Genomic DNA, 17,524 nt, shown 5'->3' with positions numbered 1-17,524 from the left:
TCAGTATGCCAGTTCCATTTAGATCCTTCTCGGTGGCTCGAAGAATTGTTTTACATGTTTCTGTGATGAGCAGTTTTCACTAGCTTGTGACTACTTCTCACAATTTTAAAATTGGCAAATGAAAGTTCTCAAAAAATTTATTTTGACTTCAGTTTGTATATTTCTTTCTAGACTAAAGAAATGGTTTTTAAGTTTCCATTTTAAATAATCAAGTACAAACAATTTGAGTTGTATCTATTTCAGACAAGTTACAAGTGAGATTGAGGGATGAAGGTGGGATCAAAGCTCTTATTGGGATGGTTAGATCAGGACATTCAGATGTTTTAGCTCAAGTAGCTAGAGGAGTTGCCAACTTTGCAAAGTGTGAATCTCGTGGAGCTACACAAGGTTAATAATGGATTTTGAAATTTCATTTTCAAGTTATTCTATCATTATTTTTAGCTTACATGATGTGATACACCCAATTTTGTACCATTGATTTTTTTCGTCGCATTTAGAATGCAGTTTATTTATCTTTTCTGCAGTTACGATCATTCACCAGCTAAATAACAAGCGTCTATATTCTACTTTCACATAATTTGATAAACCCTAACAAATGTTTGACCCATCTTTTTCTAGATTATAAAACTAGTTCTTTTTCTTTTCATCCTCTAAGTTGATATTTTAATGTGGTCATATAGGACATCATAAGGGTCGCTCTCTTCTTATTGATGATGGAGCATTGCCTTGGATTGTTGCGAACTCTAATAATGAGGCAATTTCTGTGACACGCCATGTTGAGCTTGCACTTTGTCATCTTTCTTCACATGGTAAGATCATTAAACATTTATTTATAAATGAGAATGTTTCTCACATCTTTAAAATTGACACAGCTATAGACTTAAAAAGCTTCTAGTCTGTATAATAATGTCACAGTATCAATGGGAAAATATTTAATTTCTGTGGGTAAGTCTAATATGTTTGTAATTATATGAGCTCTTGGATATTAAAATAATGCTTGAATTCAACTAAGTTTTGGTTTCTGATATTTATTACCAGTTCTTTGTGACTTCCAATCACAAAAGACGAATGTAAGAATTTTAACAGTTATGCTCCATATCTTACGTCAGGTCCAAAGTTATTTAACAAGGAGTATATGCATGCTCTTAGGTTCCTACTAAATTGAAATTATTACATTTTAATATTTTATGGCTTCTTTACATTGTGGTTAAGTGTTATATTCTTATATTTTAGGACGGGATACAAACTCTACTTAATGCAAATATGAGCATTTCTTGAAACAAAATTTTGGTGAGGGTACAAAATACTTTAAGTTAAAAAGAGTCATAAAAATTGGAAAAATCAGAAATTGGGAGAGAGAAATAAAATGAAGAAATAATGTGATTTTTCCTATGAAGCAATTTTTTGGGAGCTAATTTTTTCAGTTATCAATTCATTCTTTGTTAATAACTTAATTACCAGTTCAGGTAAGTATCATTGTGTGTATGATTCCTTAAGACACCCAGTGCATATGAATGTACAAAATAATCCATGTATTGTAAGATAATATTAAATTTTCTAACATAAACAATCCACTTGATGAATGGAAGCCTGTCTTCTAAAATAATTTGAGTTCCATTAAACATTATTTGTGGCTAATGGTAGTGATGTATATTCGTGATATGCAAAGTACAATAAATTTCAATTTTCAACACCCATTATACAGTATCTAGATCCACACAAAGGAAAATATGCATGAACATAATGATTTGTTGTAGACACCTCCAGATGTGGAATTTTTTCCAAATCTGATTTTATCCAGAATTTGTTTTTTTGTGTTTTTTTTCTTGAATTATTTTTGTGGTGTTTAAGGTTTTTGTTTTCTTTTAATTTTTGGATAGAAAATTGCAGAATGCATGTAAATAAACAATGTTAAAAATAACTAACTTCAAATATTTAGCCCTAAGCCGAAGACATGAACAAATCATCAGCACAATCTGAATTTTAATTAAATTATTAAGTCTGACCTAACCATACCAGGTCTGATTTGTACGTAATGACACCAAAGTATTGATCTTTCCCAGTCTGCTGAATACGTTCTCCAAACTGGTTTGCATGTCAGATATATCCTTGTACATCTGGCAATTATTGCTACAGGCTGTGGTATGGCTGATGGCTGTGTGTATTTATCCCTAGAAGCTCCTGATCTGTCCTCGCTGATTGGAAAACACTGAATTTCTGTTCAAACCAACTGAATTTGTTAAACAGATCTGCTATTCGCTCACACACATCCAGACTAGAAGCAATTATGATAATCTCTAGAATGTACGGCTGCTGCTGGGAATCTGGAAATCAATAAAATCATCCTTCCAATCACTGATTTGTAATTTTAATGTGCGGTCTCCCCTTCCAACAATCTGATCTGTGAAAAACTATCTAACTCTTCATGCCAGATGAATAACAAAGCTTATCTGTGCTAGATTTTGTTAACCTGGAGAGTTGGGACTATGTCCAACTCCAATTTCTTCCAAGAGATTTTCTTCCTGAAAATCAAATAGCTGTTCCAACTCTCACATAGTCAAAACCGCCATTGCTGATGAAGACAAAAATAACTTGGACGATAGCAACAATGCCTCCCAAGCTTCTTCTGTTCCAAACTTTTCTCTTCCCTCCTAAAGTTCAAACTCTGGCATTTCTTATCATTTTTAGTTGAACTTTATTAAATTATATTTTAATTATTCCCTCCTAGGGAATTGGGCCATATGGAGGTCTTATTTATTATTATAAAGTGGCTGTCATAACCCCATATTGATATGTAACAATATATATTTAAAATTAATACAATTGAATGGTTATCATCTTGATAAATTACCTTCATATTATTCAAATGATAATAAATAAAAATAATAAAATATAATTATTGAATCCTAAATATATTTATAACATGAAGTAATAACACTAATTTAAATTTCATATCACTAATGAAATTATGCACACAAACATATTAGTACACAAAGTACATCGTGACCCTTAGAAGATACGCAAAATGGGAGGCACACTATTAATAGAGAAATGAGATAAAACATATAAGGGGAGGAAATTGGCGGAGAGTGGAATAAGTGGCAAAGAAGGAAGAACAACATAGGTAATTCAGGAAGGGTGCAGACATAAATTAACCACAGACGGAACCCACTGATGGAGGTTCTTACCTTACATCAGATACAAAGGATATTGGGTCTTTGGGAAAAGAAGGAATAGGCAATTCAGAAAAATCGCATAATATTCATATATAGTCAACAAACCTTGCCAAGCTTTCCAACAAAAAGGAGAAGTTGCATTTAAGCATTTGTTTGGGTGAGAATTGACCACCCACCATGTGGATCATAGGGTACGAGAATAGAGAAGAGATTACTGCATCAATATTAAAAGTAGGAAATCGTATGGTTGGGTAGCAAGTCAACATGCAAAGAAAAATCGTGCACAAAGGACATAGAGTAGGTAATACGAATCCCACCAAGGTGAGTTGGGTGCCATATTTTCTTTGGATATTAAGATTGAAGAACCTATGTGAATGATGTTGGCATATGATTTGGCATTTCCAAATATATGTATATAAACCTCATGCATAGAAATATAATATGGTACTAAATATATGGCTATATATATATATATTCTAAATAATTGTTTATGGATTTAATTCATACTAGAATAAAAGAATGTAATTATTAATAATAGGATCCAAGATCTTCTAGGTGGAGGGCGTTCATTTTGAATGTCATAATATAATCCTACGATCCAAGTTATGCTTGGTGGAGAACCTTCAGTATGAATGTTACATTAAATGATATATGTATGCATGCAAATTAAGATCGAAATATTTAGTTGGATATAGTCTTACAATTATTATTGTCACCATCTAATCCTAATGGTGGGGACATTACAGTGGTATTAGAGCATAATCTTGCCATCTTGTGGAATTTTGGTTAAATACACATCTGAAGAACAATGGCGAAACAACTAGCCCAAGAATTAAAAAGCTTTATGGAACAAACTAATGAAAGAATTGAAAGCTCCAATAAAATACTACTTGAAGCTATACAAAAGTTAAGCAACAATAACAATTAGAATGAACAACATAATCTTGAATGAGATTGTCATTCTAATCATGAGGAAAATGAGCCCTCATTACAAAGTTTAGCTCCACGAGATACTTTTCCTTCATTCATTTCAAGAGGAGAACTTGTGATAGAAGAAGAAACAACCACAAGCAATATGGAAGAAATTGCACAAATGTATGCGAATTCGGATCCAAATATTCGACAGCTAATACCTTTCAACAATACTATAGAACCAAAGTCATGGAAAATAAAAAGAAGAATCGTGTGGATAAAGACCTTCAGGAAAAAGTAAATAAAGTAAAACTACCATGTTTTGATGGTTTAGGAGAGGAAACAACTCAATCATGGGTCCAAAAATTAGACACATATCTATCTTACAGTCCTATGACTGAAGAAGGTCCTATTAAGTTCGCCATACTCCATTTAAGAGGGTCAGCCCACAAATGGTGGCATTACTGAAAAGTTTCCCTGGGACACAAAAATATTACCTCCTATAGTGAATTCATTCAAAGGTTGATGAGTAGGTTTGATCAAAGAGACCTTGAGTGGTACTTCCAACAACTAACTCACCTCATAAAGACAAAAACAATAGAAGAATTCGCAAATCAATTCCAAGATTTGGTTCCAAATCTATCCCAAGGACAACTCGCTCATTTGTTTATAGAGGGACTTAAAAATGCCATTAAAATCCAGGTGAAACCCCTTGAATCCCAGAATTTAGAGGAAGACATCAGGAAAGCAAAGAAGGTTGAATCCAATAAAATAGATGAGTGGCACAAAAATCCTAAAATGCATATCGAACATGAAGGGACAAGGAAGGAAGATCAGGAAAAGAAATGTTGCCTATGTCATGAATCATGGAACTTTGGTCACAAGTGTCCAAAAAGAGACGACCTGCAAAGAAAAGGATTATGTTTCAAATGTAAAGAACCATGGGAGTGTAATCATCAGTGCAAAAGAGGAAGAATGAATAATATAACATATGACAAGGATATCCCTACTAAAAGGGTGAGATCTAATGAACAAGAACATTTGACATTAGCAGTTATTACTCAAGAGCATGGAGACAATTACTTTCAAATCAAGGGATCACTTTAAGGATGAAGATTCATTGGATCCAACATTAGAAGAACTTGTATTGCTTGAGGACATGCAAATTTGAGAGGGGTGGACTATCATAACCCCATATTGATCTGTAACAATATATATATTTAAAATTAAGACAATTGAATGGTTATCATCTTGATAAATTACCTTCATATTATTCAAATGATAATAAATAAAAAAAATAAAATATAATTATTGAATCCTAAATATATTTATAACATGAAGTAATAACACTAATTTAAATATCATATCACTAATGAAATTATGCACACAAACATATTAGTACACAAAGTACATCGTGACCCTTAGAAGGGTAGTGAAATGGGAAGCACGCTATTAATAGAGAAATGAGGTAAAACATATAGGGGGAGGAAATTGGCAGAGAGTGGAATAAGTGGCAATGAAGGAAGAACAACATAGGTGATTCAGGAAGGATGCAGACATAAATTAACCATAGACAGAACTCGCCGACGAAGGTTCTTACCTTACATCAGATACAAATGATATTGGGTCTTTGGGAAAAGAAGGAACAAGCAATTTAGAAAAATTGCATAATCTTCATATACAGTCAACAAACCTTGCCGAGCTTCCCAACAAAAACTAGAAGTTGCATTTAAGCATTCGTTTGGGTGAGACTTGACCACCCACCACGTGGATCATAGAATACGAGAATAGAGAACAGATTACCGCATCAATATTAAAAGTGGGAAATCGTATGGTCGGTTAGTAAGTCAACGTGCAAAGAAAAATCACACGCAAGGGACATAGAGTACGTGATATGAATCCCACCAAGGTGAGTTGGGTTCCGTACTTTCTTTGGATATTAATATTGAATAACCTATGTAAATGATGTTGGCATATGATTTGGCATTTCCAATATATGTATATAAACCTCATGCATAGAAATATAATATGATATTAAATCTATGGTTGTATATATATATATATATAGAAGAACATATATATTTTCTAAATAATTGTTTATGGATTTAGTTCTTAATAGAATGAAAGAATGTAATTATTAATAATATGATCCAAGATCTTCTTGGTGGAGGGCATTTGTTTTGAATGTCATAATATTTTCCAAGCTTTGCTTGGTGGAGGGCATTCATTTTGCATGTCATAATATGATCCAAGCTATGCCTAGTGGAGGGCGTTCATTTTGAATGTCTTAATATGATCCTACGATCCAAGTTATACTTGGTGGAGAACATTCATTATGAATGTTACATTAAATGATATATGTATGCATGCAAATTAAGATGGAAATATTTAGTTAGATATGTTATGGTCTTACAATTATTACTGTTACCATCTAATCCTAATGGTGGGGACATTACAGTGGCCCCGTTTAAGTTACACTTGAAATAATCACCTGCTAGGGACTTGTGCTATGGTCACTTTAATTTTAATTTATTATATTATCATAAAATGATTATAATAAACTATTTTAGTATTATTTTATTAGAATCTAACGTAGGAATAATATAAGTATTTCCAAATTATTCATAATTTTCTCATTTGGACTCTGCATTGAATTTTGTCTAATGACATTAGTACATAGGTGATGTCATTGTTCAAATTGGTTCACAAAGCCCCTGCATGACTCCATAAGCCCCTATTTGGGTCCCCTATGCAATCTACTAGCCTACCGGAACCATATCATAGGCTAACCTCCATTGATAACCAAACAACCTAAGGAGGGGACATTATAGTCCACCCTCCATAAGATTGCTTGTCATATAGAAACCTCAATCTTGGGTGTTGCCAAATGTACTCGTTCTTCTATGTAGCATCCTCTACTAGTGAATCCTTCCACTTCACCAAATATTCCCTAATAAACCTCCTTGTCAGTCTCCTCTCTCAGGTGTCAACAATAGCCTTAAGGGCTAAAATCAGTATCTCCTCATTGAGGGGCAACAACACTATAGAAGGTATCACCTTATGCCTAATTGCCTTCTTGAGGTGAGATGTACATGGAAGATGTTGTGTACTTGGCCATCAGCAAGTAACTCAAACTCGTAAGACACCGCTTTACTATGTCTGATTACCCTGATTGGTCAGCAATAATGTAGCTTAAGTTTCTCAACCCCACTATTCTTGAGAGCGGGCTATCCATAGTGCTACAACATAAGGTATACCATATCACCCAACTCAAATAAATGCTTAACCTTCTATTGATCAACATACTGTTACTTTTGATTTTGAGCTTTTTAGATGTTCTCCTTCAAGGCCTTCATGGTATCGTAGTTGTCATGTAAGAGGTCCTTGGCACAAGGTACTCTATTGTTGCCAAAAAGAAAATCCGTAAAGCTAGGTAGTTCATACTGTACAATGCCATGAAAGGTGACATCAGGATGGACATGTGGTAGGTTGTGTTGTAGCAATTCTTGCACATATATAACCACCTGACCCATGTCTTATGCTTCCCTGATATGTAATATTGAAGATATTTCACAAACCTCTTTTTCAACAACCTTTGATTGACCATCAGTCTAAGGGTGGCATCTAATGCTTAGTGTGAGCTCGACACCACTAAATCCAAACAACTTGTAATGTCCCTTATTCAATTTGCCAACCCAATTAATTCCTATTACACCCAGAAACTTGTGCCACGACCAATTTGCTTGTAACTGTATTGAATGGAGGCAAGGAGGAGGTCGTATGGTGGAAAGAGGATGGTCACTATTGTCCTACATTTTGTCACCACAAAATGTTGGTAACAACACGAAACTTTTTCAAGCTAGTTTCTTGTTTCTCTAAGCTTGAACTTGATATTGAATTGCTTAATGTTGATTGATCGATCCATTTCAATTTGTATATGAAATTCTTTTATTGAAGGCCTTCGTCAAGTCTTTTTCGTTTTGCATTCTGTCAAAACTTTACTTGATTTTTTAAACCTTCATCATCCTTTCTTTGCTTTTGAGTATGTGTTTTTTGTCCTTTGGTTTTTCTTATGTCATGCCTTTCACTTTTCCCTTCGATTTGGTCTAACTTAGAGCTCAATCAGAGATGATGTTATATTTTTAATTTACTTTCACTTTTTGATAAATATAACTTATATTCAGTTTTTTGTTATGTTTTTAAGTTACTTTAACTTTAAATTTTTACTTAAAGTGACTATAGTGCACTTTATGTTATAATTTTAAGTTGAGTTACTTTTTAATTTTTCACTTGAAGTAACTATATAACTATATAGTTCCAGTTTAATTTTTGATTTTTAAATCAAATGCTCATTTAAATGTTACAATTTAAATGAAGTTTATAGGTTATATTTTTAAATATGATAGATAAATATTGTTTATGACTCATTTTGTAACATTTTTATAGATTTAAGTGAATTAAATGACTTAAAGTCATCAAAAGTGGACATTTTATATGCAATTACATGTAAAATCCATCACAAGTGGACATTTTACATGTCAGTGCATATAAAGTTCATTTTGGTGGACCTTTTTGATGTCTTTACATCTAAAGACTATCATAAGTAGACCTTTTTGATGCCACTACATCAAAAGGGAATTTTTTATGTCTTTACATCCAAAATATGAGATGTATTTTAAAACATGCATCCTCCTCCAAAAGGTCTTATTTTGCTTGTATGCACATTTTAAAACATGCATCCTCCTCCAAAAAGTGTGATTTTGCTTTCATGCACATTTTAAAACATGCTCTTGACTCCAAAAGGTCCGATTTTATACTAAAGCATGTTTTAATATATGCCTTGGCCTCCAAAATGTCCAATTTTGAAGAACTACATGTTTTTGCCCTCCAAGAACCTGATTTTGATCATAAGTGGAAATTTTTTTGATGGATTTATAGTCACAAGGTTCGAATTCGAATTCGAGTTCGGGAACTATAAAATTCGAATGAAGTTCGAGAAAGAGTAAAAATTCCAATTAAATTTTCCTTATACAATTTTAATTATTTTCTAGATGTATGTAATATATCTTATCAATTATCAAAAATAGTAAAAATTGCTAAATAGATCTCACAACTTCATAAGCTTGATGAGACATTTATTAAGTACAAAACATAAGAAACATGTGAAATCACAATAGCAAAGATATTATTTTGTTGCGAAGGTACAATCAAAAGTCAAGACTTCATAGCTTCAAAAAAGCTCGAAGTCATCAAGAGCACTTGGCTTAGATAGTGTAGCATCATCATTAGTATCACTACTTAATTCTTCCTCAAAAAAGTCAGGCTCATCTGCGTTTGGTACTACTGTGTCTTCTAAAGTTTGTTGTTGTGAAGATGAATCATTTGTTGATTTGTTCATAAGCAATTTTAAATTGCTGCGAACATAGACAAGATCTCCCAACTTTCCATACAACAACTTGTTCCTCTTTTTGGAATGGATGTGGTCAAAGCAACTCCAATTTCTCTCACAAGCTGATGAACTTGCTCCTTGACTCAAAATTCGAATGGCAAATCGCTGAAGTTCATGAGTTTTTGCCCCATAGCTCATCCACCATCTATAACTAGGTACCTCATCTCGTGTCATATCATATTTGACTACTCCTATTCCAAACATCCCTTCCGCTTTTTTGCATTTCCAACATTGTTCTCTAATTAGAGATGCAATTGCTAGATCTGGTTCAAATCTACTAATGGCTTCATAAAAACTTGCCATAATTTCAGCATCACCTTGTCTATCAATGTGAAACAGTTTAGGCTCCAGATAGCAAGCTGCTACATGTAAAGGAGTGTGCATCATTTTCCATCTTGAATCAACAGTCTCCCATATTTCTATGTACTCTGCTTCCACATTATTTAGTGCTCTCTGAATTGCGTCCTTGCAACGGTCCATGCTTTCATAAAGCATTCCAAGGCAAGGAGTGTTACCATCAACCATGCGAAGCACGTTGACAATTGGACTGCATATATTTAAAACCTTTGCCCCACTTTTCCAAAAGCTACTATTTAAAACAATTTTCTCTATAATCTTCCCCTTACCACTTTTTGAGAGAGTTGAATTTTCCCACTCATTGGAACAAATTACAGATCTTAATGCTTCTTTCTCTTTAACCACTCCTCTCAAAGTGATATAAAATAAAGCAAATCTTGTATTAGAAGGCCTCAACAACTCTCTAGATGCATGTTACCTGTAAAGGCTCAATGTGAGACGATGATTTCATATGAAATTCACAACTTCTCTTCCTCTATGAATTACTTCATGTGTCCAAGGGAATTTTTCCAAATCATGAAGCAATAAATCCAAACAATGAGCTGCACATGGACTCCAATAAATTTTTTGGTACTTCTCTACAATGAGCTTGCCAGCTCCCACACAATTTGTTGCACTATCAGTAACCACTTGAACCACATTTGCAACCCCTACTTTAAGAATTGCTTCCTCTAATATCTGAAATATATATTCAGAAGTTTTTTTATGATTCATAGTGTCAATAACCTTCAAAAATACAACATCTTCAAGATAAGCCACTAAAACATTAATCAATGGTCTTTGATAGATATCTGACCATCCATCACTCAATATAGTGCACCCCGTTGCCTTCCAAGAGGCTTTGACCACAGCTAATTTATCAGTCACTCTTTCTTTTGACCTCTCTAAGAGAGTTGTTCTCAAAGCCTCAGAAAGAGGTATGTACCCTTTGCCAAACTCTCCAGCCTTTTGAAATACAACACAATAAAGTGGATTTCTAGCTACATTGAATGGAATTGCACTAGTATAGAATAAATCAGCTAGTAAATCATCAACTACTTGTTTCTCACATGGTTTTCAAAAGCTATTCAGAGTTCCGCTCTCTTTTGTTGGCTTTACAACCTGAGGTAGACATGAAGATGAAGGTATAGTGGATGTGAATTTAGGGACATCTTCAATTCTTTGTTTCTTTTGTGCCGTCTTCATCTTTTGAGAAATAGAAGATGAATGCTCTTTCTCCAAAATCGCTCTAAGCTCTTGGGTCACACCTGGACATGCAGTAACACCTCCACCTTTACCTACCATAATACCAAGCAAGTGATCCATGACCCTTGTTAAACTTCTAGTAATAACTTTTGGACACAGGTTACACTGAGCTTTATTAGGACCATTTTTAGTCACATGTTTCCACGCCTCCGAAGTTGATTTGTTGGGGGCCATATTACAATCTGTAGAATTAAAAATAAAATAATATATTATTATTTCTAACTTTAAAACAAAATAATTCAATAAATAATTTTAAAATGTTAATTTAAAATTAAACATGTTAAAGGTCAACTTTTTACAGTAATAATTATATCATTTAAAAATTGAAATATAAATTTATAATTTATTAAACATAACAAATATATCTATTTATTTATTAAATTATAATAAAAATTATAAACTTACAAAGCAAAATAAAGTAAACATATTAATATATATTTGATTGACTCTAAACTCTAATATTTTAAAAGATTTCGGAATTATGTTAATTAAAAATTAATATATCAATATTTTAAATCAATTTTTAAAAATAAATCAAATATTAAATTAACTATTTGTTTTAATCGGTAAATATTAAATTAACTAAGTCTATTACAAAATAGATTACAAAGAATTAAAAAAATTAAATTGATTACAAAAATTATATAAATTGAAATAAAAATTTCATACAAATTACATTATGTAAAAAACTATATATTAATTATATGTAAAAATTATATAAAAAATCAAAACAAAATATAAAATTAATAACTATATGAAAAATTAAAACTCTATACATATTAGAAAATACAAACTATGTAATTTGTAATACAAACTATACGATTAAACTTAATACATATTACAAACAAATAACTATACAAATACATAATAATAATACATAATACATTAAGTGTAATACATATTAAACTTAATATGTAATCCCCTACAGTTCTGAAACTATCCAAATGCGAAAAATGAATCTATGGCGTGCGTTTAAAATGAAACTATACAAATCAGAAAAATGAATGTGTGGCGCTGCTTTACATAGACGTTGCCAACGTTGCCGCTTCGAGCAGGACAAAGGGCCGGGAGAGGGATTTGCAATGCAAGAAAACGCTGAAACTTTGCTTAGGACGAAACTGCTTAGGAAAACGCTGAAACTTTGCTCATTCACACTCGCAGGGTGGATTCTTTGAGAGTTCGAAGAACGTTTTATAGAGTTTTCTACATGAAAAAACCCTAAAACCTGTGCAAATGACAATTTCTAAATGCATTGGACTCCGAATAGGAAGTCTATTTTTTACGGCCAAATCAACAGCGGATTTTGGCAATTTTTTTAGGCAAGTTTCACATTCGGCAATATCCAAATATCAAGCTTGATATTCGCCGAACCTTGTGACTTAGGATTTATGGGCAATGAGTTTTCTTGGATTCAAAATGGATTCAACAAGCTAAAAAATGTTTTTGGAAGCTCCAAACTGGGGCATGTTTTTGAAAAAATCAGCAAATAACTTCATTTCGGGTCCATGTTTTTGCTCCATTCCAAATAAATTTGGCTTTATTTGGTGTTTGCATGGCACGTTGGTGCATGATTTGAGGTTTAAACACCAAATCAATTTGCTCATGCACCATGGTGAAAAACGTTTTTTGCTAAAAACATCCTAAGCACATGCATTTTGAAAATGTTGGATTTTGGAGCAATCTTAGGGCACATTTGGCATCTTTCGACAATTTTCTCTTGATTGCTGCCCTCTCCCATTCGAATTTGTAAAAAGTTGAAATATTCAAACATTTTTGGAAGAATCTTCAACATTGGAGCATGTTTCTCCTTCATTTTTGGCATTTAACCTTCATGTAAGTGGACTCTTTCTTTCTTGCTATTTAATTTTTGCTTATATTGCTGATTTTATGCATGTAATTGCTTGATGATTTCCACTTGTTGAAATCTATGCCATAGAAAGTGCATTTTTCCATTGAAAATGAAGTTTTTTTCATTTTAATGTTTTTGGTTCTTTCCCAAGTTCCAATTTCGAATTTGAGTGTTGAAGTATTATGCATCTTGGCATGTTTGAGTCACTTTCCAAAGGTACGTTTTTCTTTGTGTTTTTGTGTTTTGTGTTTGCTTGTCGGTTTTTTCCACTTTGGAGAATTCACAAGTTCTTTCCCAAGAACTTTTTGTTGCTTCACCTCATACGAAAGCATCATCATGTTCCACATTCCGTTTTTGTGTCACAACACCTCACCTCTCATTTAACGAATGCGATTACATTTTTCCCATCTCATTCACCATCCGCATATGCGTGTAATCTCATTTTCTGTTTTCATTTTCAATCATCTCACTTTTCACATCCATTCACACGACATGATTACACGAAATGCCTTACGTGTAATTGCATCCAAAAGGTCCGATTTTGATTGAAAGTCACTTTTTGAAAAGTCAAAAAGATGTCATTTTCATCTCCCATGTACTTTGACTTTCCCTGTTCACCAAAAGTGACTATAAAACTCATTATACCTTTTCAATCTCACTTTCCAATCCTCATTACATGTTGCATTTACATGTAATCCATTTTTTGTGTAATGACATCTTGAAAACCCAAGTCACTTTTTTAAAGTCAAAAGTTCTCATTTGCACTCATTCCCATGCGCCAAACACTTTACTTTAGGACAAAAAAAAAAAGGCAAAGGTGTTGATGAAAAATTGTTCCAAATTTACATCCGGATACCATCAAGAAGGTGTTCAAAGTGTCAGAAAATACAGAATGTGCCAATCTACAAAAGGAGAATTCACGACAACTTGAGCAAGAAAAGCTAGATCACATTAAATTTTCAAATGATAATGGACAATTCATCAAAGTCATAGGTTATCAAAAGAGGCAACACCATGGTTATCAAGGTGAATGCAGTGGTAAAAAGTACAGGAACTTCCGATCCTGTGATCATTTGGGATTGCATCATCAAGTATAAGGCCCTTCTTCTCTTCCTAGAATTGTTTCCTTTTCTTCCGTCTTTCCTCTTCTTTTTTCATGTTTGTAATTGAAAAGGATGTATTATATGAAGATGTGTAATTACACTTAATGCAAGTTTCATGTACATGAAAAGATGTAATGCAAGTTGCACATGTAGTTGCAACCCTATATTTTCTCTTTTAGTTAGACTAGGTCAAAGTTGGTTGAGTTGCTCCCACTTTTTCCTCCACCTTTTTCTCAACTCCTGTGCTTATATAAAGGAGTGCCCCCTCATTGTATAAAAATCATCTTTTGTTGTATGCAAGAAAGCTCTGCCACATTTGTGCAAGCACAACTTTGATTGTGTAGTAGAAATTTGGGAGAGAAGTGAATAAAAGAAGCAATTGGATTCGAAGCTTTGACTGGAAGCAATTGTGATAGAGCAAATTAGAAGCTTTGACTGTAATTTATGCCTATTTTTTTGATTCATGTTATTATTGTGTGTTCAATAAAAGAGCATAGTGATTTAAGAAGCAATTAGAGCCAAAGCTTTCACTAGGAGCGGTTGTGGAAATAAGCTTTGTCTGTAGCTTATACTTCTTTCTCAATTCACAAAATAGTTAAGTTGTTCTTACTTTTAGCAGTCTTTGTGCCCTAATTGTAATGCTTTTTCATATAGAAGTACGATCGGACTTAGAGCCAAATTGGTACATATTTTTAGCTAGCATTTGATTTAGTGAAGGTTTATCGGTATCACTATTTCGAGCTCTTGATAGAAGTGTAGTTAGAGATTCACCCTGCCAATTACTTGCTCCACCAGTAAGTGGATTCTTTCTTGAAAGAGAAGAAGAAAGGATATTAGTAACATCCATTTTATAAAATCTCTCGACTTCTTGCTTACCTTGAGTTGATTCAAGGAATGGTGAGAAGGGGAGCCTTCTCTTTTAAGGTAGGAGAGACTCTATCTCACATGCTATGGCTGGTCGTTCTATTTTGTGACTGGATTTTTACCCAAAATTGTTGGTTGAAAAATATCCACCCAACAGTCATACGGGGAAGGACGTGGATGGTTGTACGAAGAAGGAATTGGATGGCTGTATGGGAAGGAACTAAATGGTCGTATGGGGAAGGAATTGTATGGCCATACGTAGAAGGAACTAGATGGTTGTACGTGGAAGGAATGGGTGGTTGTACAAGGAAGGAATTAGATGGCTGCATGTGGGAGGAACTGGATGGCCGTACATCCAAGGAATTGGATCATCATACTTGGAAGGAACTGGATGGCTATACGGGAAGGAGCTGGATGGTCATATGGGGAAGGAATTGAATGGTAGTACGTGGAAGCAAATAGATGGAGACATTGGACTTGGAGTGTGTAGTCGTTAATGATGTCGAGCCCTAGTGCAGATGGAAGTAATGATATAAACAAGACATTTGCCTCTTGCACAGATAAATGCCAATCACACAAATAATTGTCAATACCAATAATCGCAATCAAGTCAAGAAATGTATATTCTCAGACAAAGATGGCACTCCATGTGTGCCAAATCCGAAGCAAAGTAATCCAAAGATGGAATAGGGTGAGGATTGAGTCCCATAGAAACCAGAATAGCCAAGTACTCCAATAGGAATTTGCAGTACAAAGAAATAACCCAAATCGCATACTAACAACTTGCTACATGCCGCACATAAATACCCCTTAGGAGAAAACTCCCCAGGGTTTACAAAAGAATGCTCACATGACAACACCTACGGATAATTAAAAAAAATTGGGCCCCTTTATTAAATGACTAAAGGTCCAAATAATATTATTTAAATGTTGGGACCGTTAATTATTTAAAATATTTTATTAAAAGTGGGGACATTACAAATCCTTGCCGCCCAAAGATTGCTTGTCCTCAAGCAATTCACAAACTCCATGATCCCAAACCAGGCGCAGATACGGACAGCTATATTTGCTGGAAACCCCATGCCTCTTCAGGATCACATGTGCATAATTGAATTCAATTCAAATGAACAGACCACCGCCAGGCCTCTGCTGCGCCACTCTGATATAAACAATGCTATGTCCAAAACCACTAGGATCCCATGGAAGCCAATCATAAAACACATCGAGGCTCCAATTTGAAACCTTCATGGGATCATGCACACCAATCTCCTCTAGAGTCTTATCAGTTAGGTGAATCTTGCTACTTCCATGAGGATGGTCTTGCATTAGCACGCATCGCACTCTACCATTGTCACTGTACCCATATTTGTTGGCATTGCCATCATACTGGTGAAGAGTGACTCTAGCTTCTGTTTCTCCATAAACATCCCTATCAAATTTATGTTGTGCTACATTGTCATCTTTGGAGTTGCTAGGATCTCAAAAAAGCTAGTCATAAACTACATCGATGTCCATTCCACAATCTTCATATAATCATCTATCTCCTTAGGAATCTCACAGCATGTGTAGATCCTATTATTTTTATGGGGGGGGCCTTTACATGGAGAAATTGCAATCATGTTTGACCTAGGCACATCTGAAGGATAAACTACATATTCAACCAATTGCGATTGCTCTTGCAAGGAATCATTCATAGCATCTTCATGAAGTTGAACAATTGCTGGTAGAGAATTTCAATCAAGTTGATTGACGAGTGTTGGTTTGCAGGCATCTCCTTCATTGTTTTTGTCATCTTGAATTTTCAGGGGCTCTCCATTTGTAGGCATAGCAACAGGTTCTTGTGAATCCTCATGCAACTCTTCATTTACCACTTATGCCTATGTGACTTCATCCTGTAGCCACTTATCAATCTCACATTTTTGAACATTGTTGAAGAGTTTATTGTGCTGAGATGACGAAGACTTCATTCACAGTTCTATATAATCTTTCAGAGATATGTCTCTCTCCCATCCACTAATCACCCAATCTTGCTTTATTTTCTATAGGATCTCAACCAATGTGGGAGTTTGCATTTCCTGTTGCTTCACCCTAGGAATGAATGTTGTCACCAATGACCTTGTGCACATCAAGAGGTTGGGTGTTTATTTTGCCCACTTGTGGAGCCTTTGTTGACTTCTTATCTCTCTCAGCGCATCAACCAACCCATCACTTGACGCCATGATTTGAACTCAATACCCAACAGGCTGGCAAGGTCACTAGCTCTAATACCTCTGTAGTGTCTCATATTCAATCCGACAACTCAATTTATTGCTATTGCACCCAGATACTTTTGTGATGACCAATTGGCTTGTAACTGTATTGAATAGAGGCAAGGAGGGGGTCATATAGTGGAAAAGGATGGTCGTATGGGGAAGGACGTGGATGGTTGTACGGAGAAGGAAGATGATGGTCGTATGGGGAATGAATTGGATGGTCATACAAAGAAAGAGCTGGATGGTCGTATGGGAAGGAAGTGAATGGCCGTATTGGGAAGGAACTGGATGGTCGTGCATGGAAGGAATTGGATGGC

The 17,524-nt window shown here is 34.3% G+C and overlaps 1 protein-coding gene across 4 annotated transcripts in view; it reads left to right on the top strand.

Moving 5' to 3' along the window:
* Nucleotides 1–17,524, top strand: part of LOC149543283 (kinesin-like protein KIN-UB) — a 305,487-nt gene that overhangs the window by 269,067 nt on the left and 18,896 nt on the right. For all 4 annotated transcript variants that reach the window (XR_016355614.1, XM_089798130.1, XM_089798128.1 and 1 more), the window contains 2 exons: nt 244–387; nt 681–809. Coding sequence is in view for 3 of the 4 variants with exons in the window: in XM_089798130.1 (XP_089654256.1) it covers nt 244–387; nt 681–809 (273 nt within the window). In the remaining variant the exon portion in view is untranslated. The remainder of the gene's footprint in view (nt 1–243; nt 388–680; nt 810–17,524) is intronic.

The sequence above is a fragment of the Cupressus sempervirens genome, chromosome 8 (assembly GCF_028749045.1).
Source record: "Cupressus sempervirens isolate cs-2001-9-10 chromosome 8, ASM2874904v1, whole genome shotgun sequence".
Classification (NCBI taxonomy): Eukaryota; Viridiplantae; Streptophyta; class Pinopsida; order Cupressales; family Cupressaceae; genus Cupressus; species Cupressus sempervirens.
This window is presented reverse-complemented; position numbering and strand designations above follow the sequence as displayed.